Here is a 25,639-nt window from a genome sequence, read left to right on the forward strand (position 1 = left end):
GGAGGCCCGTAATCTGCCAGCACCCTATGTCAAAAAATTCTACACACCAGCAGTGTGTGAGGAGACCTGAAAGTGGCACATGGCAGAGTGTGGCGATGGAGACAGCAGCAATGGGAGGCCGTACAGGGACCCATGAGAGACTCTGGACCTGGCAGCAGCATGAGGAGGCGGTATATAGGGGCCTATGGCAGATTAGGGGCCTGGCAGCAGCTATGGGAGGCCCTTAATCTGCCAGCACCCTATGTCAAAAAATTCAACACACCAGCAGTGTGAGGAGACCTGAAAGTGGCACATGGCAGAGTGTGGCGATGGAGACAGCAGCAATGGGAGGCCGTACAGGGACCCATGAGAGACTCTGGACCTGGCAGCAGCATGAGGAGGCGGTATATAGGGGCCTATGGCAGATTAGGGGCCTGGCAGCAGCTATGGGAGGCCCTTAATCTGCCAGCACCCTATGTCAAAAAATTCAACACACCAGCAGTGTGAGGAGACCTGAAAGTGGCACATGGCAGAGTGTGGCGATGGAGACAGCAGCAATGGGAGGCCGTACAGGGACCCATGACAGACTCTGGACTTGGCAGCAGCATGAGGAAGCGGTATATAGGGGCCTATGGCAGATTAGGGGCCTGGCAGCAGCTATGGGAGGCCCATAATCTGCCAGCACCCTATGTCAAAAAATTCTACACACCAGCAGTGTGTGAGGAGACCTGAAAGTGGCACATGGCAGAGTGTGGCGATGGAGACAGCAGCAATGGGAGGCCGTACAGGGACCCATGAGAGACTCTGGACCTGGCAGCAGCATGAGGAAGCGGTATATAGGGGCCTATGGCAGATTAGGGGCCTGGCAGCAGCAATGGGAGGCCCATAATCTGCCAGCACCCTATGTCAAAAAATTCTACACACCAGCAGTGTGTGAGGAGACCTGAAAGTGGCACATGGCAGAGTGTGGCGATGGAGACAGCAGCAATGGGAGGCCGTACAGGGACCCATGAGAGACTCTGGACCTGGCAGCAGCATGAGGAAGCGGTATATAGGGGCCTATGGCAGATTAGGGGCCTGGCAGCAGCTATGGGAGGCCCATAATCTGCCAGCACCCTATGTCAAAAAATTCTACACACCAGCAGTGTGTGAGGAGACCTGAAAGTGGCACATGGCAGAGTGTGGCGATGGAGACAGCAGCAATGGGAGGCCGTACAGGGACCCATGAGAGACTCTGGACCTGGCAGCAGCATGAGGAAGCGGTATATAGGGGCCTATGGCAGATTAGGGGCCTGGCAGCAGCAATGGGAGGCCCATAATCTGCCAGCACCCTATGTCAAAAAATTCTACACACCAGCAGTGTGTGAGGAGACCTGAAAGTGGCACATGGCAGAGTGTGGCGATGGAGACAGCAGCAATGGGAGGCCGTACAGGGACCCATGAGAGACTCTGGACCTGGCAGCAGCATGAGGAGGCGGTATATAGGGGCCTATGGCAGATTAGGGGCCTGGCAGCAGCTATGGGAGGCCCGTAATCTGCCAGCACCCTATGTCAAAAAATTCAACACACCAGCAGTGTGTGAGGAGACCTGAAAGTGGCACATGGCAGAGTGTGGCGATGGAGACAGCAGCAATGGGAGGTCTCCCATTGTCCCAACATGGCCCAAATAGTCCCAACATGGGCCCCCTGGCCACGCTTGACTTTCTGGCCACATAGTCGACATACGGCTACGTTTACTTCCTCGGGCGGCTTGACGAAAAATTGCCACACCGCCGAGTAGGAAACTTTGCCCCCGATACTCCTCACTGGCTGACTGCTGCTTCCTCCGTGCACACCGGCACCACTACTGGCCGTGGTGGTAGGCTGCAGTGGAGCTGGTGCTCTACTCCGTGGCCGTTTGGCTCCACTGACACTGCTGCGACCCTGCTGCTGTCTCCTGGGCAACCCACCGACTGTTTTGCTCGCTGCCAAGCTGCCACCCTCTTCTCCTGATGATGCGGAAGAAATTGCCTGATGACGACGAGGCTGCCAAGTGCGATCAACCTCCTCATCATCAAGTAGGGTCTCCGCCTCACTACTAGCCCCCTCGGCTGCGTCTGGGTCAGGAGACAGACCTGTCTCTAGACCGGCTACCGAGCCACTCTCCTCGCCACTACTTCTTCGCCTGGCTGCTGAAAAGGCGGATGTCTCCCCCCATTCCTGACCGCCCTCTGTTAGCTCTTCCTCACTGTACAGTGGGGCTGAGCCCACAGCATGCGATACTTCGCTTGGTGAGGGAACACCAAAGGACAGGGGCAGGTAGAGGACACGTGATTTCAGTGGGCTTGGTCCCGGGCCATGCCAACTAACGGTTGTGTCTGACGTACCCACCGACCGTTGGCTGTAGGTGTCATAGGTGACCTGGGAAGAGGAAGACGACCGAGCCAACCAATCGACGACGGCAGGGTTGTCGGTGGAGACACGACCGCTGGATGACACCGGGAGCACTGGCCTCTGGCTGCGAATAGTGCTGCCTCGACCCCTTCCTCTGCTGCCACGTCTGCTCGCTCCTAAAACATTGCCTCCTCTGCCACTCCTCTGCATGTTGTCTGACATACTCTTTAATTCTACGATTATGTGTCCCTGAGTAACAATTCTGTGTCCCTGAGTAACAATTCTGTGTCTGTGCGAGTAACAATTCTGTGGCCCTAAGTAACAGTTCTGTGGCCCTCAGTAACAATTCTGTGTCCCTGATTAACGTTTCTGTGGCCCCAAGTAACAGTTCTGTGGCCCTCAGTAACAATTCTGTGTCTGTGCGAGTAACAATTCTGTGTCTGTGCGAGAAACAATTCTGTGGCCCTAAGTAAAGTTTCTGTGGCCCTAAGTAACAATTCTCTGGCACTCAGTAACAATTCTGTCTGTCCCTGAGTAACAATTCTCTGGCACTCAGTAACAATTCTGTCTGTCCCTGAGTAAAAATTCTGTGGCCCTAAGTAAAGTTTCTGGGGCCCTGAGTAACAATTATCTGGCACTCCGTAACAATTCTGTCTGTCCCTGAGTAACAATTCTCTGGCACTCAGTAACAATTCTGTCTGTCCCTGAGTAAAAATTCTGTGGCCCTAATTAAAGTTTCTGTGGCCCTAAGTAACAATTCTCTGGCACTCAGTAACAATTCTGTCTGTCCCTGAGTAACAATTCTCTGGCACTCAGTAACAATTCTGTCTGTCCCTGAGTAAAAATTCTGTGGCCCTAATTCAAGTTTCTGTGGCCCCAAGTAACAATTCTCTGGCACTCAGTAACAATTCTGTCTGTCCCTGAGTAACAATTCTCTGGCACTCAGTAACAATTCTGTCTGTCCCTGAGTAAAAATTCTGTGGCCCTAAGTAAAGTTTCTGGGGCCCTGAGTAACAATTATCTGGCACTCAGTAACAATTCTGTCTGTCCCTGAGTAACAATTCTCTGGCACTCAGTAACAATTCTGTCTGTCCCTGAGTAACAATTCTCTGGCACTCAGTAACAATTCTGTCTGTCCCTGAGTAAAAATTCTGTGGCCCTAAGTAAAGTTTCTGGGGCCCTGAGTAACAATTATCTGGCACTCCGTAACAATTCTGTCTGTCCCTGAGTAACAATTCTCTGGCACTCAGTAACAATTCTGTCTGTCCCTGAGTAAAAATTCTCTGGCCCTAAGTAAAGTTTCTGGGGCCCTGAGTAACAATTCTCTGGCACTCCGTAACAATTCTGTCTGTCCCTGAGTAACAATTCTCTGGCACTCAGTAACAATTCTGTCTGTCCCTGAGTAAAAATTCTGTGGCCCTAATTAAAGTTTCTGTGGCCCTAAGTAACAATTCTCTGGCACTCAGTAACAATTCTGTCTGTCCCTGAGTAACAATTCTCTGGCACTCGGTAACAATTCTGTCTGTCCCTGAGTAACAATTCTCTGGCACTCAGTAACAATTCTGTCTGTCCCTGAGTAAAAATTCTGTGGCCCTAATTAAAGTTTCTGTGGCCCTAAGTAACAATTCTCTGGCACTCAGTAACAATTCTGTCTGTCCCTGAGTAACAATTCTCTGGCACTCCGTAACAATTCTGTCTGTCCCTGAGTAACAATTCTCTGGCACTCCGTAACAATTCTGTCTGTCCCTGAGTATGAATTCTGTGGCCCTAACTAGCGTTTCTTTGTCCCTAAGTAACAGTTCTGTGGCCCTCAGTAACAGTTCTGTGTCTGTGCGAGTAACAATTCTGTGTCTGTGCGAGTAACAATTCTGTGGCCCTAAGTAACAGTTCTGTGGCCTTCAGTAACAATTCTGTGTCTGTGCGAGTAACAATTCTGTGTCTGTGCGAGTAACAATTCTGTGGCCCTAAGTAAAGTTTCTGTGGCCCTAAGTAACAATTCTCTGGCACTCAGTAACAATTCTGTCTGTCCCTGAGTAACAATTCTCTGGCACTCAGTAACAATTCTGTCTGTCCCTGAGTAAAAATTCTGTGGCCCTAAGTAAAGTTTCTGTGGCCCTGAGTAACAATTCTCTGGCACTCAGTAACAATTCTGTCTGTCCCTGAGTAACAATTCTCTGGCACTCAGTAACAATTCTGTCTGTCCCTGAGTAAAAATTCTGTGGCCCTAATTAAAGTTTCTGTGGCCCTAAGTAACAATTCTCTGGCACTCAGTAACAATTCTGTCTGTCCCTGAGTAACAATTCTCTGGCACTCAGTAACAATTTTGTCTGTCCCTGAGTAACAATTCTGTGGCCCTAACTAGCGTTTCTTTGTCCCTAAGTAACAGTTCTGTGGCCCTCAGTAACAGTTCTGTGTCTGTGCGAGTAACAATTCTGTGTCTGTGCGAGTAACAATTCTGTGGCCCTAAGTAACAGTTCTGTGGCCTTCAGTAACAATTCTGTGTCTGTGCGAGTAACAATTCTGTGTCTGTGCGAGTAACAATTCTGTGGCCCTAAGTAAAGTTTCTGTGGCCCTAAGTAACAATTCTCTGGCACTCAGTAACAATTCTGTCTGTCCCTGAGTAACAATTCTCTGGCACTCAGTAACAATTCTGTCTGTCCCTGAGTAAAAATTCTGTGGCCCTAAGTAAAGTTTCTGTGGCCCTGAGTAACAATTCTCTGGCACTCAGTAACAATTCTGTCTGTCCCTGAGTAACAATTCTCTGGCACTGAGTAACAATTCTGTCTGTCCCTGAGTAAAAATTCTGTGGCCCTAATTAAAGTTTCTGTGGCCCTAAGTAACAATTCTCTGGCACTCAGTAACAATTCTGTCTGTCCCTGAGTAACAATTCTCTGGCACTCAGTAACAATTCTGTCTGTCCCTGAGTAACAATTCTGTGGCCCTAACTAGCGTTTCTTTGTCCCTAAGTAACAGTTCTGTGGCCCTCAGTAACAGTTCTGTGTCTGTGCGAGTAACAATTCTGTGTCTGTGCGAGTAACAATTCTGTGGCCCTAAGTAACAGTTCTGTGGCCTTCAGTAACAATTCTGTGTCTGTGCGAGTAACAATTCTGTGTCTGTGCGAGTAACAATTCTGTGGCCCTAAGTAAAGTTTCTGTGGCCCTAAGTAACAATTCTCTGGCACTCAGTAACAATTCTGTCTGTCCCTGAGTAACAATTCTCTGGCACTCAGTAACAATTCTGTCTGTCCCTGAGTAAAAATTCTGTGGCCCTAAGTAAAGTTTCTGTGGCCCTGAGTAACAATTCTCTGGCACTCAGTAACAATTCTGTCTGTCCCTGAGTAACAATTCTCTGGCACTGAGTAACAATTCTGTCTGTCCCTGAGTAAAAATTCTGTGGCCCTAATTAAAGTTTCTGTGGCCCTAAGTAACAATTCTCTGGCACTCAGTAACAATTCTGTCTGTCCCTGAGTAACAATTCTCTGGCACTCAGTAACAATTCTGTCTGTCCCTGAGTAACAATTCTGTGGCCCTAACTAGCGTTTCTTTGTCCCTAAGTAACAGTTCTGTGGCCCTCAGTAACAGTTCTGTGTCTGTGCGAGTAACAATTCTGTGTCTGTGCGAGTAACAATTCTGTGGCCCTAAGTAACAGTTCTGTGGCCTTCAGTAACAATTCTGTGTCTGTGCGAGTAACAATTCTGTGTCTGTGCGAGTAACAATTCTGTGGCCCTAAGTAAAGTTTCTGTGGCCCTAAGTAACAATTCTCTGGCACTCAGTAACAATTCTGTCTGTCCCTGAGTAACAATTCTCTGGCACTCAGTAACAATTCTGTCTGTCCCTGAGTAAAAATTCTGTGGCCCTAAGTAAAGTTTCTGTGGCCCTGAGTAACAATTCTCTGGCACTCAGTAACAATTCTGTCTGTCCCTGAGTAACAATTCTCTGGCACTGAGTAACAATTCTGTCTGTCCCTGAGTAAAAATTCTGTGGCCCTAATTAAAGTTTCTGTGGCCCTAAGTAACAATTCTCTGGCACTCAGTAACAATTCTGTCTGTCCCTGAGTAACAATTCTCTGGCACTCAGTAACAATTCTGTCTGTCCCTGAGTAACAATTCTGTGGCCCTAACTAGCGTTTCTTTGTCCCTAAGTAACAGTTCTGTGGCCCTCAGTAACAGTTCTGTGTCTGTGCGAGTAACAATTCTGTGTCTGTGCGAGTAACAATTCTGTGGCCCTAAGTAACAGTTCTGTGGCCTTCAGTAACAATTCTGTGTCTGTGCGAGTAACAATTCTGTGTCTGTGCGAGTAACAATTCTGTGGCCCTAAGTAAAGTTTCTGTGGCCCTAAGTAACAATTCTCTGGCACTCAGTAACAATTCTGTCTGTCCCTGAGTAACAATTCTCTGGCACTCAGTAACAATTCTGTCTGTCCCTGAGTAAAAATTCTGTGGCCCTAAGTAAAGTTTCTGTGGCCCTGAGTAACAATTCTCTGGCACTCAGTAACAATTCTGTCTGTCCCTGAGTAACAATTCTCTGGCACTCAGTAACAATTCTGTCTGTCCCTGAGTAAAAATTCTGTGGCCCTAATTAAAGTTTCTGTGGCCCTAAGTAACAATTCTCTGGCACTCAGTAACAATTCTGTCTGTCCCTGAGTAACAATTCTCTGGCACTCAGTAACAATTCTGTCTGTCCCTGAGTAACAATTCTGTGGCCCTAATAACGTTTCTGTGGCCCTAAGTAACAATTCTCTGGCACTGAGTAACAATTCTGTCTGTCCCTGATTATGAATTCTGTGGCCCTAACTAGCGTTTCTTTGTCCCTAAATAACGATTCTGTGGCCCTCATTAACAAGTCTGTGTCCCTGAGTAATGGTTCTCTGTCCCTAAGTAACTTTTCTCTGTCCCCAATTATCGTTTCTGTGGCCCTAACTCTGTCCCTGTCCCTAGTACAGAGCGGTCTGCCTCTGTTCAATAACTGCAGGCAAATGAAGAATTCCAAAATGGCCGCTATTTATAGCTCGACCATTACACAGTGCTGGCTGGCTGGCTGCTGATAGGCTGATGCGATCACATGTAGTTGAGGCATGCATTATGGGTCAGCGCGCCTTGTCTGCGCGCCTTCCCAGACATCCCCGCTCCGTCGCCGCACATGTCAGCCGCCATTTTCTGAAAAATTTCGATTCGCGCGTCCGAATTAGGCTATTTTTCGGATTCGGCACGAATCGAAATTTTTCAGATATTCGACTCGAATTCCACTTCGGATACTTCGATTCGCTCATCTCTAGTAGTGAGCTCTTGTAGATATCCAACTTGGGGTTCCCCAGGGAGCGGAGTCTAAGCCCCAGCCTGCTTCTTCACTGGTACCCCTGATGGTGGGGATGTACTTACAGCAAGCTGGGACCAGGTCCCAGTTACGCCCAGCTGAGGATGAGGAGATTGCTCATGGGAGCAGATTACAATGGGAGGAGACAAATGGAAATCCAATAGACTAGCTGAGGTCAGGACAGGTGGAAAACAAGCACATTCAGAACGAAGCCGGGGTCGGTACACAAGTGGTCAGTGCAGGAAGGGAAGGAAATAAAACCCATAAAACAGCATACAATGCCCATAGGTGAGCACAGACAAACACACATGAAAGGGATTAGGAACCGCTGTCAGGGCTCCGGGTATGACCAGAGGTGTTTGGACTGACACAGGGAAATGCAGGCTTCAGGTATGGGAGGAGACAAACGGAAATCAGATAGACTAGCCAAGGTCAGGACAGGCGGAAAAACAAGCACAGTCAGAGAACGAAGCTGGGGTCAGTACACAAGTGGTCAATGCAATATACAGGCAATAGCAACACACCGGAGCTCAGACAAATAGGAAGTTGCTCAGGCAAAGTGGTCTAGACTGAGCATGTCTTATATAGGCAGGCAAACAAGGAGGAGGGCCAGGAAGTGATGGAAAGGAAGGAAATAAAACCCAGAGAACAGCAGACGACGCTCATAGGTGAGCACAGACAAACACACATGTGAAAGGGATCAGGAACCGCACTGCAGCAAGGAGGTGAGAATACAAACAAGAAACTGCAGGCTAACTTGTGACAGTACCCCCCTCTTACGAGGTCTCCCCACTTTTTTAGGGCCAGGCTTAAGGGGAAACTTCTAATGAATAAATTCCACCAGACGGGATGCAGAAACATCAGTAGAAGGAATCCAACACCTCTCCTCAGGACCATATCCCTTCCAGTAAATTAGATACAAGAGCTTCCCTCTGATGAATTTATAATCCAAGATTTGCTTGACTTCATACTGATCTGAAGTACTCACTATAGGAGGAGGGTGACAATGAGGACAGGAAGACCTGTTGATGATGTACGGTCTCAGAAGAGAAACATGGAAAACATTAGGGATTCTCAAATGTGAAAAAAGGTGAAGTTTAAAAGCAACAGGATTGACCTGGCGGAGGATGTTAAATGAACCAATAAAACGAGGAGCACATTTCATAGAGGGTACTTGTAGACATATATTCTTGGTAGAGAGCCAAACCTTGTCACCAGGGAGAAATTTGGGACTCACCCGGCGATGACAATCTGCAGCTACTTTGTACTTGGAAGCTGACAGATGTAAGTTCTTGGAAACATTTGCCTCGGAAGGAGTAAGAATGGGAGAATATAAGACAGGAATCTGGGCTTGAGCAGACACCAATAACCAGGATGAAGGGTCTGGTGAGGAGGCTGCCAGGGAGGACACAGGAGTAGGCGTGAAGGCTTTGATTTGTACAGTGGGCAAGACAGGCTGTGCAGAGCAGGAACCTGGGGTAATACAGGGGATAGAGTGCACTGTAGGGTGTATGGGGGGCGGGACAGAGGACACAGTAGGGTGTATTGGGGGCGGGACAGGGGACAGAAGGCACAGTAGCTACTAATGTGGAAACCACGGCTGGGTCCAAAGCAGCTGAAGGGAGTTTTGGGGTTTCAACAGGCAGGGCACACGAAGCTGGGAACTCAGTTGGTACAGAGGTCACAGATGTTGGGGCCTCCACCCATCCAGAAAGTAGTGAAATAGGAGCTCTGAGCTGCACAGTATGTAAAAGGGACCGATGGTTCGGGCAGCAAAGAGGGTAAGGAACTAGAGGTGGACATCACTGGAAAGGGGCCCACAATAGGAGTAGGCAGGGGAGCAGCTTTACTACAAGAAACATCTTGGAAGGCCTGGCAATATTGAGGGAGCATTGGAGAGGTGGTGGCCTCAGCCATGGGTACAGTGCGAGGTGGGAACACCTTAGGGAGACAAGTCTGATTGCATTTTGACCCCCAAGACAATACTTGGCCAGAGTTCCAGTCAAGATTGGGTGAGTGTTTCTGCAACCATGGAAGTCCAAGAATGATGGGACTAGAAGACTTAGGGAGGATCGGGAAGGAGATTTCCTCACGATGAAGAGCGCCCTCATGCATAGTTATGGCGGTGGTTCGAAAGCATAGAGTTCCTAAGGCCAAGGTAGAGCCATCAACAGTAGATATTGATTGGGGTGTCATCAAGGGGACAAGAGGAATGCCCAGTTCAGCGGCCAAAGATTGCTCGATGAAGTTCCTGGCTGCCCCAGAGTCCACATAAGCAGAAACCTGGTACAATTTCAGGGCCCAATGAATGGAGACCGGTATGATAAATCGAGGGAAAGTGGTGGAATTCAGGTTCTGGTCTAGATCACCCCCCTCAGTGTGACCTAGACCTGAGTTTCCCGGAAGGACAGAACAGGACTTAATTACATGACCTTTAGCCCCACAGTAAAGGCATAGACCAAATCTTAGGCAAAGTTATCGCTGTTGTGGAGTGAGGTGTGTTTGGCCTAACTGCATAGGCTCTTCAGATGTCGGTACGGTTGCATTGGTAAGTTGATCAGGGGCTTTCTGGAAAACAGGAGCAAATTAACCCACTGGGGGGGGGGGGGGTGACGTGAATGAGCCCTTTCCAGAACTTGCTCCTGGAAGCGGAAATGGATTTGGATGCTAAGAGCAATCAAGTCATCCAGGGCGGTGGATATGGTTCTTCCAGCTAGTTTGTCCTTAATACAGTCTGCTAGACCCTGTCAAAAGATTGCAGAAAGGGCCTCATTATTCCATGCCAGTTCCGAAGCTAATGTGTAAAACTGAACTGCATACTGACAAAGTTCATGCTACTTTGACGAAGCTGAAAAAAAGCTTCTGCGGCAGATGAAGTCCTGCCGGGCACATCGAAGGTTTTACAGAAAGCTTGCAGGAAGGCTGGAAGGCTGCAAATAGTTGGATCTTGACGCCCCCACAGTGGTGAGGCCCAAGCCAGTGCTTCACCAGAAAGGAGGGAAATCATGTTGGAATGGTCATTAGAAAAATGGTGGACTGCTAGCTCGAAGTGAATTGAACACTGATTGATGAAGCCCCGACAAGCTTTGGGATCACCAGAGAAGTGAGGAGGTGGAGGCAGCTGGAGTTTCAAATGACTGTGTTCCACTGGAGGAACAGAGTGGGTTGGAGCAGCAGGAACCGGAGCAGGAGCCGAAACAGAGGGTGAGGAAGGGGACACAACCTTCAGCTGATCCAACCGGGAGGAAAGTTCCTGCAGACACAGCATAATACGTTCCTGATAGGCCTGGACATCGACTCTCTGTGCCAAACACTGGAGTTGTTACAGGAGAGGCTGTGGGGTCTCTGAGGAGCTCAAGGCCTGAGCACACTGTCAGCACCTGTGGTAGTGAGCTATTGTAGATACCCTACTTGGGGTTCCCCAGGGCACGGAGTCTAAGCCCCAGCCTACTTCTTCACCAGAGCCCCTGATGGTGGGGATGGACTTGCAGCAAGCTGGGACCAGGTCGCAGCCCCCAGGTATGCCCAGCTGAGGATGAGGAGACCGCTCAGGGGAGCAGATTACAATGGGAGGAGACAAATGGAAATCCAATAGACTAGCTGAGGTCAGGACAGGTGGAAAACAAGCACATTCAGAACGAAGCCGGGGTCGGTACACAAGTGGTCAGTGCAGGAAGGGAAGGAAATAAAACCCATAAAACAGCATACAATGCCCATAGGTGAGCACAGACAAACACACATGAAAGGGATTAGGAACCGCTGTCAGGGCTCCGGGTATGACCAGAGGTGTTTGGACTGACACAGGGAAATGCAGGCTTCAGGTATAGAGTAAATAAGACAATTTATTAAAGACTAAACAACACAAATGCAGTGCAAGGTAAACATAACACAGTGCAAACAACCCAACCTCCAACAGATAACCATATATAAAAATCAAACGTAGTCGGGCAGGCCAGGTCGGTAGCAAACGGGCAAACAGGGTACCAGGAGCGAGCGGAAGAGTGGTCACGAATAGCCGAGGTCAGGACAGGTGGATTTCGTTCAGAGTCAGGATCAAAGCAGAGTCAGGATCAAAGCAGAGTCAGGATCAAAGCAGAGTCAGGATCAAGCAGAGTCAGGATCAAGCAGAGTCAGGATCAAGCAGGAAGCAGACAGGATGCAGGTACAGGGGCTCATGGGAAACATACACCAAGGCCTTGATGGCAGGCCTGGCCATTCCTTAAATACACCTCCTGCAATCAGCCTCAGGTGATGGCTTGATTGCAGGAGTGAGCTTCTGGCTGCTAAGAGCACCCACTGGCCAGCCCTGGTACTGCAGCCCAAACGGCAGGTGAGTCCCACCACCAGTGGGGAATCCATTCCTGACAACCGCACTGCAGCAAGGTGGTAAGAATACAAACAAGAAACTGCAGGCTAACTTGTGACATTCACAATTATGTGACACTTTGTGTTGGTCTATCACATCCAATTCCAATAAATACATTGTAACATGACAACATGGGGGACATTTCAGGGGGAGGAAGACTTTTTTAAGGCACTGTATTAGTCTTTCTTCAGGGGGAACCTTCCCCCAAAACACACATTGGTCTGTTCCCAGTGAGATCCCCCTCCAGCACACACTGTCATGGTCTGGGGTCAGGCTCGGAGGCAAGGAACTGTAGCAGTAGAGAAGTTTATGAGTTATAAGTTAGAAATATACAAGCAGATCCCTCTAGCAGATGACACAGGCTCCCCGAAGGCACGGGGTCTAACCACTAGCTGGTCTTCACCAGAGCTCCCGATGGTGGAGATGGGTTTTGCTGCATGCTAATGCCAGGTTGCAGCACCATGGATTGTCCAGCAGGGAAAGAGAAAGGGGGGTAAGGTCACAGATGAAGTAGATAAGGAATAAGCAGACGTGTAGTTGATGAACAAGCCAAAGGTAGATAATGAATGGTAGTGGAGAAAAGGGTTGAAGCAGGTATGCAATGAGAAAGATAGCAGCTGGAGAGAGCATGATAATCTGACAAACAACTAGTGCAGAGACATGGGCTACATTGTCCAAGGGATCAGGCAGGGAGATGACCAGCATGTCAGACGGCACAATGAAAAGAGTTACAACCAGACACTGCAGAGGTCCCACGTTCAGGTCCTGTCTGTCCCAGTGAGATCCCATCTCCAGCACACACTGTCTTTCCTAGTGAGATCCCACCTCGAGCACATACATTGGTCTTCCCCAGTAAGATCGCACTCCCCGCACACATACTGGTCTTTCTCCAGTGAGATCCCACCTCCAGTTCCCACATTGGTTGATCCCCAGGAAGATTCCCCCCGCAACCCACACACTGGTCTTTCTCTAGTGAGATTCCACCTCTAGCACACACTGATTGGTCTTTCCCTCACTGTCTAGTACCACAATATAGCATACAAATTTCATTTCATCCCTCTTCTCTATTTCTCATTGCTTTCCTCCTCACCGTAGCCCTTCAAGTTATACTATTCCATTTGTCTTCTAACCCTCTAATAGAAGCCATTGATTCTATGCACAGCACTGATGAAGGCCAAGGAGACAGAAACAGGTGTATGTAGTGTGAAATGAATGGTTCTATAATAGGTTGTATCTGGGCCATAGACTGGAAGCTGAGGGAGTGCCAATGACTAAAGGTGTGTTGATCATAATGCAGGCAATGGCAGGCTGTGATTGGTCAATGCAGCACAAGAATCTCTCTTCAGCCTTCTTTCCTCCAGGACCGTGTCCCTGAGAACACAAATTACAGCAAATGAGCCACCAGAACAGGTCCAGGGAAAACGACATGAGAGACATTTACACCCTCTGCACCTTACAAATACACTAAAGATGTCCTTCTCCCTTCAATACATCATACCAAAATGGCAACATTTCCAGGAAATATCCCGATCTTAGCCAACATTTTGGTAAAAATTGAAACTTTCAACTTGGTCCCTCCACCTCTGTGTAGGAAGCTGGATAGGACCATACTACAGATGGAACCACATGAGACATTTCATAGTAAAGGAGAAACATTTATTGTCAGGTCATTCATCCCTACTGATCACTCTACAGATACGTACATTGTCGGGTCATTCATCCCTACTGATCACCCTACAGATACATACATTGTCAGGTCATTCATCCCTACTGATCACCCTACAGATACATACATTGTCAGGTCATTCATCCCTACTGATCACCCTGCAGATACATACATTGTCAGGTCATTCATCCCTACTGATCACCCTACAGATACGTACATTGTCAGGTCATTCATCCCTACTGATCACCCTACAGATACATACATTGTCAGGTCATTCATCCCTACTGATCCTCCTACAGATACATACATTGTCAGGTCATTCATCCCTACTGATCACCCTACAGATACATACATTGTCAGGTCATTCATCCCTACTGATCCTCCTACAGATACGTACATTGTCAGGTCATTCATCCCTACTGATCCTCCTACAGATACATGCATTGTCCGGTCATTCATCCCTACTGATCACCCTACAGATACATACATTGTCAGGTCATTCATTCCTACTGATCACCCTACAGGTACATACATTGTCAGGTCATTCATCCCTACTGATCACCATACAGATACGTACATTGTCAGGTCATTCATCCCTACTGATCACCCTACAGATACATACATTGTCAGGTCATTCTTCCCTACTGATCCTCATACAGATATATACATTGTCAGGTCATTCATCCCTACGGATCACCCAACAGATACATACATTGTCAGGTCATTCATCCCTACTGATCACCCTACAGATACGTACATTGTCAGGTCATTCATCCCTACTGATCACCCTACAGATACATACATTGTCAGGTCATTCATCCCTACTGATCCTCCTACAGATACATACATTGTCAGGTCATTCATCCCTACTGATCACCCTACAGATACATACATTGTCAGGTCATTCATCCCTACTGATCCTCCTACAGATACGTACATTGTCAGGTCATTCGTCTCTACTGATCCTCCTACAGATACGTACATTGTCGGGTCATTCATCCCTACTGATCACCCTACAGATACGTACATTGTCAGGTCATTCATCCCTACTGATCCCCCTACAGATACATACATTGTCGGGTCATTAGTCCCTACTGATCACCCTACAGATATATACATTGTCAGGTCATTCATCCCTACTGATCACCCTACAGATATATACATTGTCAGGTCATTCATCCCTACTGATCCTCCTACAGATACATATATTGTCGGGTCATTCATCCCTACTGATCACTCTACAGATACATACATTGTCGGGTCATTCATCCCTACTGATCACCCTACAGATACATACATTGTCGGGTCATTCATCCCTACTGATCCTCCTACAGATACATACATTGTTGGGTCATTCATCCCTACTGATCCTCCTACAGATACATACATTGTCAGGTCATTCATCCCTACTGATCCTCCTACAGATACATACATTGTCAGGTCATTCATCCCTACTGATCACCCTACAGATACATACATTGTCAGGTCATTCATCCCTACTGATCCTCCTACAGATACATACATTGTCGGGTCATTTATCCCTACTGATCCTTTTACAGATACATACATTGTCAGGTCATTCATCCCTACTGATCACCCTACAGATACATACATTGTCAGGTCATTCATCCCTACTGATCCTCCTACAGATACATACATTGTCAGGTCATTCATCCCTACTGATCACCCTACAGATACATACATTGTCGGGTCATTCATCCCTACTGATCCTCCTACAGATACGTACATTGTCAGGTCATTCATCCCTACTGATCACCCTACAGATACATACATTGTCAGGTCATTCATCCCTACTGATCCTCCTACAGATACATACATTGTCAGGTCATTCATCCCTACTGATCACCCTACAGATACATACATTGTCAGGTCATTCATCCCTACTGATCCTCCTACAGATACATACATTGTCAGGTCATTCATCCCTACTGATCACCCTACAGATACATACATTGTCAGGTCATTCATCCCTACTGATCCTCCTACAGATACATACATTGTCAGGTCATTCATCCCTACTGATCCTTCTACAGATACTTACATTTTGTGCTAACAGAAAATAAATAGTCTCTTCCCCATTGTCCCATTCTTCTGATCTCTTTACAGCTCTGTGTAGGAAGCCGGAGGAGACAAGACTGAAGATGGATCCAGAGAAGACATTTTATGATATTGGGGATACAGTGACAGTAAATTGTTCGGTTGGATATCACCCTGCTTATTCCTCTGTAAAATGTGTGGATCGTGCTTACCACATTGATTGGAATAATCCTGCAGAATGTAAACGTGAGTAGTAAAACTAAACATACAGACTACAGGAACCCAGAGAATAGAATAGAAAATAAAAGAATGAAAAAGAATAGAATACAAAAGAATATAGCCATCTTCTAAAATTCAAATTTTTTAATAAAATAGAACAGACTTGTAAAGAATAGAAAACAAAAGAATAAAATTGAAATATAGCCATTTTCTGAAATTCAGTTTTTAAACAGAATACAAAAAATATAGAAAATAAAATAATAGAATAGAAAATAAAGGAATAGAGTAAAAGAATAGAAAAAAAGATTAGAAAAGAATACAAAAAAAAAATACAATTGATTAGAATAGAATAAAATAAAAAGAATTATAGCCATCTTTTGAAATTTACATTTTGAATACTATAAAATAGAAAGAATATTGCCATCTTACAAAATTCTAACTGAAAAAAGAATACAAAATAATAAAATCGAATAGAATAGAAAAGAATAGAGTGAAATAGAATACAAAGCACAGAAAATAAAATAAATGTATAGAATAGAAAATAAAAGAAGAACGTTGTAACTAATAGAATATGAAAAAAAAAATAGAATACAATATAGCCTTCTTTCAAAATTTGAAATTCAAATTTCAAATAGAAAAGAATAATAAAAAAAAATTATATATATACATATATATATATATATATATACATATATACACACACATATATATATATATAGCAAATCATCACAAGCTATTCTTCACATTGAATTACAATTGATTCGATATTTTAAAATTCACATTTGATTTGAATTCTTCAGTCCTATTGGAAAAAATCAAATATGTTTGAAAAAAATGAACAGAACTAAATGAAACAAATTTCATTATGAATGTAATGTTTACAAATCAATCTGAATCAAAACTTTTTTTTTTTGTTCTGCGCATGTCTACTCTCTACTGTGTGATTATTAAAAGTAAACCCTGGATTTTGTACGTACCCCCCAGGGCAGTGCCTGACCTCCCATGCCTGTTGTTCACCAATTGCTTACTGATTAGTCCTACAGATTGCCAGGGTTTAGTAGCTGGGTTTAGTAGCGGGGTTTAGTAGCGGGGTTTAGTAGCGGGGTTTAGTAGCGGGGTTTAGTAGCTGGGTTTAGTAGCTGGGTTTAGTAGCTGGGTTTAGTAGCTGGGTTTAGTAGCTGGGTTTAGTGGCTGGGTTTAGTGGCGGGGTTTAGTGGCGGGGTTTAGTGGCGGGGTTTAGTGGCGGGGTTTAGTGGCGGGGTTTAGTGGCGGGGTTTAGTGGCTGGGTTTAGTGGCAGGGTTTAGTGGCAGGGTTTAGTGGCTGGGTTTAGTGGCTGGGTTTAGTGGCAGGGTTTAGTGGCAAGGTTTAGTGGCTGGGTTTAGTGGCAGGGTTTAGTGGCAGGGTTTAGTGGCAGGGTTTAGTGGCTGGGTTTAGTGGCTGGGTTTAGTGGCAGGGTTTAGTGGCAGGGTTTAGTGGCTGGGTTTAGTGGCTGGGTTTAGTGGCTGGGTTTAGTGGCAGGGTTTAGTGGCAGGGTTTAGTGGCTGGGTTTAGTGGCAGGGTTTAGTGGCTGGGTTTAGTGGCAGGGTTTAGTGGCAGGGTTTAGTGGCAGGGTTTAGTGGCTGGGTTTAGTGGCAGGGTTTAGTGGCAGGGTTTAGTGGCAGGGTTTAGTAGCAGGGTTTTCCCTCCATGGACTCCATTGGGGTTCTCAGCAAGGTTTGGGTTTACCAGGTCTTCAGCATGGTTCACAAAATAGCTGCCGAATAAAACCCTCTATGATCATCATCACTGTTCTTCAAGGATAACTACTGAACATACAGAGAGCTTGGTTTGATTTTAATTTGTGACAAAGAAAACTGGAAAAAATAAGGAGGAACGCTCAGTCTGTATAATTCTTCAATGAAAGTAAAACTATAACTCAAGGATCTTCTATGACACCCGAGAGGATACATCCCTAGTGAGATCCCACCTAGTGCACACAGGTCAGTCTTTCCCCAGTGAGATCCCACCGCCAGCATACATATTAGTCTTTCTTCAATGACTCCCGCCAGCACACACATTGGTCTTTCCCCATTGAAATCCCACCTCCACCACACACATTGATATTTCCCCGGAGAGATCTCACCTCCACCGCACACATTGATATTTCCCCAGTGAGATCCCACCTCCACCACACACATTGATATTTCCCCGGAGAGATCTCACCTCCACCGCACACATTGATATTTCCCTGGTGAGATCCCACCTCCACCGCACACATTGATATTTCCCCAGTGAGATCCCACCTCCACCACACACATTGATATTTCCCCGGAGAGATCTCACCTCCACCGCACACATTGATATTTCCCTGGTGAGATCCCACCTCCACCGCACACATTGATATTTCCCCGGAGAGATCTCACCTCCACCGCACACATTGATATTTCCCTGGTGAGATCCCACCTCCAGCCCACACATTGATATTTCACCGGTGAGATCCCACCTCCACCACACACATTGATATTTCACCGGTGAGATCCCACCTCCACCACACACATTGATATTTCCCCAGTGAGATCCTACCTCCACCGCACACATTGATATTTCCCCAGTGAGGTCCCTCCCCCACCACACACATTGATATTTCCCCGGAGAGATCTCACCTCCACCGCACACATTGATATTTCCCCAGCGAGATCCCACCTCCATCGCACACATTGATATTTCCCCAGTGAGATCCCACCTCCACCGCACACATTGATATTTCCCCAGTGAGATCCCACCTCCACCGCACACATTGATATTTCCCCAGTGAGATCCCACCCCTCACCACACACATTGATATTTCCCCAGAGAGATCCCACCTCCAGCACACACACTGATATTTCACTGGTGAGATCCCACCTCCATCACACACTCATTGATATTTCCCCAGTGAGATCCCACCCCCACCACACACATTGATATTTCCCTGTTGAGATCCCACCTCCACCGCACACATTGATATTTCCCCAGTGAGATCCCACCTCCACCGCACACATTGATATTTCCCCAGTGAGATCCCACCCCTCACCACACACATTGATATTTCCCCAGAGAGATCTCACCTCCACCGCACACATTGATATTTCCCTGGTGAGATCCCACCTCCACCGCACACATTGATATTTCCCTGGTGAGATCCCACCTCCACCACACACATTGATATTTCACCGGTGAGATCCTACCTCCACCACACACATTGATATTTCCCCAGTGAGATTGTCAGGAATGGACTGGCCAGCAATGGTGGGACTCACCTGCCTTTTGATCTGCAGTACCAGAGCTGGCCAGCGGGTGCTCCCAGCAATCAGAGACTCAACCTTTCAGCCAGCTAACACCTGGAACTGATGATACTGGTGTATTTAAGGGATGGCCAGACTTGCAGACTCTGCCTTGGTGTTGTGTTTGTCCTGGGCCCTGTATCTGTCCTGCATCCTGTTTCTGTTCCTTTGCTGACCCTGCCTGATCTGAACCGCTGCTGACTTCTCCTGCTCTGATCCCAGCTCGCTCCTGACCATCCCTCTGCCTGACCCTCTGTACCACGCTGCTTGCTACCTGTTCTGATCCCTGGCTTGTGACCCTGACCATCCCTCTGCCTGACCCTCTGTACTACGCTGCTAGCTACCTGCTGAACCTGGCCTGTGACCCCGACCAATCTCCGCTTGCTCCCCCTGTACCTACCTGCCTTATTGATATTGACCCGGCCTGCCTGACGATGCTTGCTTGTATGTACTGTTATCTGTGGGTGGTTGGTTTTCTTTGTTTGCACTGTATTATGTTTTAGTATTGCACTGCGTTTGTTTGTATTGTTAGTGTTAATAAATTATATTGTTTATAACATATCTGAAGTCTGCGTTTCCCTGCGTCAGTCACACACCTCTGGTCACACCTGGGAGCCCTGACATTACACCAAGGCCAATCCTGACCAGAAGTGGCTGCACAGGGAAGCCATCTTGGCTTGTTGATGGGAAAGATGGATCTGGATGAGGTTGAGTATTTATCTCTGCTAGTGTTTGATGACAGAAAATATGCATATCAGACTCTGAAGGAGTATCCCCGGGATGAACTGCTAGAATGTATACGGCTCGCTCATGTTCTAGTAGATCAGGGCACAGAGTTCTCTGAGGTGCAGCCATTGATTAAGGTTTGTGTTGAGTTGGTTTCATCTGGTTACCCCGAATGCAGGGATGAATTTTTGCCACCATTTAGTGCAGACCAGGTAGAGTCCCTGGTGTGGTTATTAGAGGATGATGTGGGTTACTTTCTGGAGCGTTATTCCACATGTTCACCACAGACACTAAGAGATTGTATAAACGCAGTGCAGTCATTGACCAGACAGGCTTTGTGTAAGCTCAGCTTTGTTCAACCCATACTGCAGACATGGACAGACTTGTTACACCCAGCCTCAGTCAGCTTACAAAGACCCAGTCCTGCTTCTAATCTATTTCCTCAAAGCTCTACTCCTGTATTCCCAACAACTCCCCCAGTTACAGCCCAGTATACTTGGCTACCTACCGCATGTCAGTACCCTGTTCCCACTCGCTGCACCTATCCTGCCTTTAACCCTGTAAAAAAGCCCTCTGTAGCAACTGCTCCCTCCCCTGTTCCATCCTCCAGCTCTTCTCTGTCTCCAGCTGCTCCATTCGTTTGCAGACCTGCGTTTACTTGCAGTGCTCCAGTAGTTAAAACCAGAAAAAAGCGAAAATTCTTTCCAACCAATACCATCCTGCCAGTATCCAAACCGGTGAACCTGCCTTCCGTGGTTCAGCCTGATGCCTGTACTCAGCCTGAGTCCTCTACTCAGCCTGATGCCTCCACTCAGCCTGATGCCTGTACGCAGCCTGATGCCTCTCTTCTGCCTGAAGCCTCTACTCGGCCTGAAGCCTCTACTCGACCTGATGCCTCTACTCGGCCTGAAGCCTCTACTCGGCCTGATGCCTCTACTCGGCCTGAAGCCTCTACTCGGCCTGAAGCCTCTACTCGGCCTGATGCCTCTACTCGGCCTGATGCCTCTACTCGGCATGGAGCCTCTACTCGGCATGGAGCCTCTACTCGGCCTGGAGCCTCTACTCGGCCTGGAGCCTCTACTCGGCCTGGAGCGTCTACTCGGCCTGAAGCCTCTACTCAGCCGGACGCCGGCATTCAGCCTGATGCCTCTACCCAGCATGATGAACTGATCCAGCCTGACGATCCTATTAGGCCAGTTGACTCGATGCCCGCTGTTGATCCAGATGATCCGGTACCTGATCCGGTGCCCACTATCGTGCCAATTGACTCAGAGCCCGCTGTCGTACCTGGTGACTCGGTGCCCACTGCCTTGCCAGATGACGCGGTGCCCGCTGGCGAGCCAAATGACCTGATGCCTGGTGACCCAGGGCCCGCTGTCATACCTGGTGACCCGATGCCCGCTGTCGAGCCAGACGATCCAATGCCTGGTGACCCGGTGCCCGCTGTCAAGCCAGACAATCCGGTACCTGATGACCCGGTGCCCACTGTCGTGCCTGTTGACTCGGAGCCCACTGCCTTGCCAGATGACGCGGTGTCCGCTGTCGAGCCAAATGACCTGATGCCTGGTGACCCGATGCCCGCTGTCCGGCCAGACGATTCAATGTCTGCCCCAGTGCCCGCGGTCATGCCAGTTGACTCGGAGCCCACTGCCTTGCCAGATGACGCGGTGCTCGCTGTCGAGCCAAATGACTTGATGCCTGGTGACCCGATGCCCGCTGTCCAGTCAGACGATCCAATGTCTGACCCAGTGCCCGCGGTCATACCAGTTGACTCGGAGCCCACTGTCGTGCCTGGTGACTCGGTGCCCGCCGCTTCGCCTGGGGGCCCGAGACCTGTCGCTCCGCCTGGGGGTCCGGCGCCCGCCGCTCCGCCTGGGGGTCCGGCGCCCTCCACCCCGCCTGGGGGCCCGAGACCTGTCGCTCCGCCTGAGGGCCCGAGACCTGTCGCTCCACCTGGGGGTCGGGCGCCCGCCGCTCCGCCTGAGGGCCCGAGACCTGTCGCTCCGCCTGGGGGTCCGGTGCCCGCCACTCCGCCTGAGGGCCCGAGACCTGTCGCTCCACCTGGGGGTCCGGCGCCCGCCGCTCCGCCTGAGGGCCCGAGACCTGTCGCTCCACCTGGGGGTCCGGCGCCCGCCGCTCCGCCTGAGGGCCCGAGACCTGTCGCTCCACCTGGGGTCCGGCGCCCGCCGCTCCGTCTGAGGGCCCGAGACCTGTCGCTCCATCTGGGGGTCCGGCGCCCGCCGCTCCGCCTGGGGGCCCGATGCCCGTCGCCCCGCCTGGGGGTCCGGCGCCCGCCGCCCTGCCTGGAGGCCTGGTGCCTGTCGCCCCGCCTGGGGGCCCGATGCCTGTAGCCCTGTCTGGGGGCCCGATGCCTGTCGCCCCGCTCGGGGGCCCGGTGCCGGTCGCCCCGCCCGGGGGCCCGCTGCCTGCTTCTCCGCCCGGGGGCCCGGTGCCTACTGCTCCGCCCAGGGGCCCGGTGCCCGCTGCTCCGCCCCGGGGCCCGGTGCCTGCTGCTCTGCCTGGTGGCCCGCTGCCTGCTGCTTCGCCTGGTAATCCGATGTGCCTCTGCCCGGAGTCCTGCCCGATGTGCCTCTGCCCGGAGTCCTGCCCGATGTGCCTCTGCCCGGAGTCCAGCCCGATGTGCCTCTGCCCGGAGTCCAGCCCGATGTGCCTCTGCCCGGTGTGCCTCTGCCCGATGTGCCTCTGCCCGGTGTGCCTCAGCCCGGAGTCCAGCCCGATGTGCCTCTGCCCGGAGTCCAGCCCGATGTGCCTCTGCCCGGAGTCCAGCCCGGTGTGCCTCTGCCCGGAGTCCAGCCCGGTGTGCTGCTGCCCGGAGTCCTGCCCGATGTGCCGGTCTTTGATATCCCGCCAGTTACCAGACCCGGGCGGTGGAACATTTTGCCCAGCTAGGACTGTTTGGAGCGTCCTGAGGCCGCTCCTTGAGGGGGGGGGGTACTGTCAGGAATGGACTGGCCAGCAATGGTGGGACTCACCTGCCTTTTGATCTGCAGTACCAGGGCTGGCCAGCGGGTGCTCCCAGCAATCAGAGACTCAACCTTTCAGCCAGCTAACACCTGGAACTGATGATACTGGTGTATTTAAGGGATGGCCAGACTTGCAGACTCTGCCTTGGTGTTGTGTTTGTCCTGGGCCCTGTATCTGTCCTGCATCCTGTTTCTGTTCCTTTGCTGACCCTGCCTGATCTGAACCGCTGCTGACTTCTCCTGCTCTGATCCCGGCTCGCTCCTGACCATCCCTCTGCCTGACCCTCTGTACCACACTGCTTGCTACCTGTTCTGATCCCTGGCTTGTGACCCTGACCATCCCTCTGCCTGACCCTCTGTACTACGCTGCCAGCTACCTGCTGAACCTGGCCTGTGACCCCGACCCATCTCCGCTTGCTCCCCCTGTACCTACCTGCCCTATTGATATTGACCCGGCCTGCCTGACGACGCTTGCTTGTATGTACTGTTATCTGTGGGTGGTTGGTTTGGTTTGTTTGCACTGTATTATGTTTTAGTATTGCACTGCGTTTGTTTGTATGGTTAGTGTTAATAAATTATATTGTTTATCACATATCTGAAGTCTGCGTTTCCCTGCGTCAGTCACACACCTCTGGTCACACCTGGGAGCCCTGACAGAGATCCTACCTCCACCGCACACATTGATATTTCCCCAGTGAGATCCCACCCCCACCACACACATTGATATTTCCCCGGAGAGATCTCACCTCCACCGCACACATTGATATTTCCCCAGCGAGATCCCACCTCCATCGCACACATTGATATTTCCCCAGTGAGATCCCACCCCTCACCACACACATTGATGTTTCCCCAGAGAGATCCCAGCTCCAGCACACACACTGATATTTCACTGGTGAGATCCCACCTCCATCACACACTCATTGATATTTCCCCAGTGAGATCCCACCCCCACCACACACATTGATATTTCCCCGGAGAGATCCCACCTCCAGCACACACACTGATATTTCCCCAGTGAGATCCCACCTCCACCACACACATTGATATTTCCTCAGTGAGATCCCACCTCCACCACACACACATTGATATTTTCCTGTGAGATCCCACCTCCACCACACACATTGATATTTCCCCAGTGAGATCCCACCTCCACCACACACACACAGATATTTCACCGGTGAGATCCCACCTCCACCGCACACATTGATATTTCCCCAGTGAGATCCCACCTCCACCGCACACATTGATATTTCCCCAGTGAGATCCCACCTCCACCACACACACACACAGATATTTCCCCGGTGAGATCCCACCTCCATCACACACAGATATTTCCCCAGTGAGATCCCACCTCCATCACACACTGTCATGGTCTGGAGTCAGGCTTGGAGGCCAGTGAGGTTTATGAGTAATAAGCTAGAAAAATACACGCAGATGACGCAGGCTCCCCTGAGGCATGAGGTCTAACCACTAACCAGTCTTCACCAGAGTTCCTGATGATGGAGATGGTTTTTCTGCATGATAATGCCAGGTTGACGACCTCTGGATTGCCCAGTGGAGAAAGAGTAAGCGGGGGTCAGGTAACAGATGAAGTAGTGTAGAAGTGGAAAACCCAGTTACTCCTGCGCTGGGGGTGGACTTAATGTCATTAAGACCACATATGGAAAATCTTGGGATATGCACGCCTTGCTGCCCTCATAGAACCGGGGAAGTCCAAAGTACTGAATAGAGAAAAACAAACAGAGGGTGCACCGGCCTAGTGCATTACCTTAAAAATGTTTAATGAATGTAAAAAATAAGTATTATACTCACAAATGATCAATAAATAAAAGTCACATCATAAAGGGACAGCTCTGTCCAATTCACACTGCGTGTCTATCTGTAGTGAGAACTTTGGACATCCAAAAGGCTTATGAGTTTCGAGGACTAGCCTCTTCCTCAGAGCCAAAACATAGAATTAAAATAGATTAAGTAGATAAGAAACAAGCAGATGCGTAGTCACTGAACAATTCAAAGGTCAGTAACGAGTAGTAGCTGTATGGGATCAGATGGAAGCATACTTGATGAGCAAGCCAAAGGTTGATAATGAATGGTAGTGAAGATAAGAGCTGCGGCAGGTATGTAAAGCACAAGATACCAGCTGGAGAAAGCATAATAATCTGGCCAATACAAAGTGCAGACACATGGCTTACATCAAGAAGTTCATTAGTGGATCAAGGAGTTCAAGGTTCACCAGAAACAAGATACAAGGCTAGATTGTCCAAGGGATTAGACAGGGAACTGTCCGGCATATCTAGTGGCACATTGAAAAGAGCTACAGCCAGGCACTGCAAAGTTCCCAGATTCAGATTCCGACCTTGACACACACATTGGTATTTCCCCAGTGGAAGCCCAAACCCCAGCACATACAGTAGACTGCTCTTTCCCCAGTGAGAGCCCACCTGAAATACACACATTAGTCTTCTTCAGTGAAAGCCCAACTCCAGCACACACTGTCAAGGTGTGAGGTCAGGCTCAGTTTCAAGTGGCCATAGCAGTAGCAAAGTTTATGAGTAATAAGCTGGAAATATACTGTACATGCAGATCCCCCAAGTAGACGATGCAGGCTCACCTGAGGAACAAAGTCTAACCACTAGCCAGTCTTCACCAGA

The 25,639-nt window shown here is 49.0% G+C and overlaps 1 protein-coding gene across 1 annotated transcript in view; it reads left to right on the forward strand.

Moving 5' to 3' along the window:
• The window catches only part of LOC149431445 (C4b-binding protein alpha chain-like), a 123,655-nt gene that overhangs the window by 33,584 nt on the left and 64,432 nt on the right, over positions 1-25,639 (forward strand). Inside the window, exon 6 of the mRNA XM_089665596.1 lies at positions 15,823-15,999. Coding sequence (XP_089521722.1) covers positions 15,823-15,999 — 177 coding nt within the window. The remainder of the gene's footprint in view (positions 1-15,822; positions 16,000-25,639) is intronic.

Source organism: Staurois parvus, unplaced genomic scaffold (assembly GCF_062004578.1).
Source record: "Staurois parvus isolate SC_StPar_1 unplaced genomic scaffold, SC_StPar_1.0 ptg002258l, whole genome shotgun sequence".
Classification (NCBI taxonomy): domain Eukaryota; kingdom Metazoa; phylum Chordata; class Amphibia; order Anura; family Ranidae; genus Staurois; species Staurois parvus.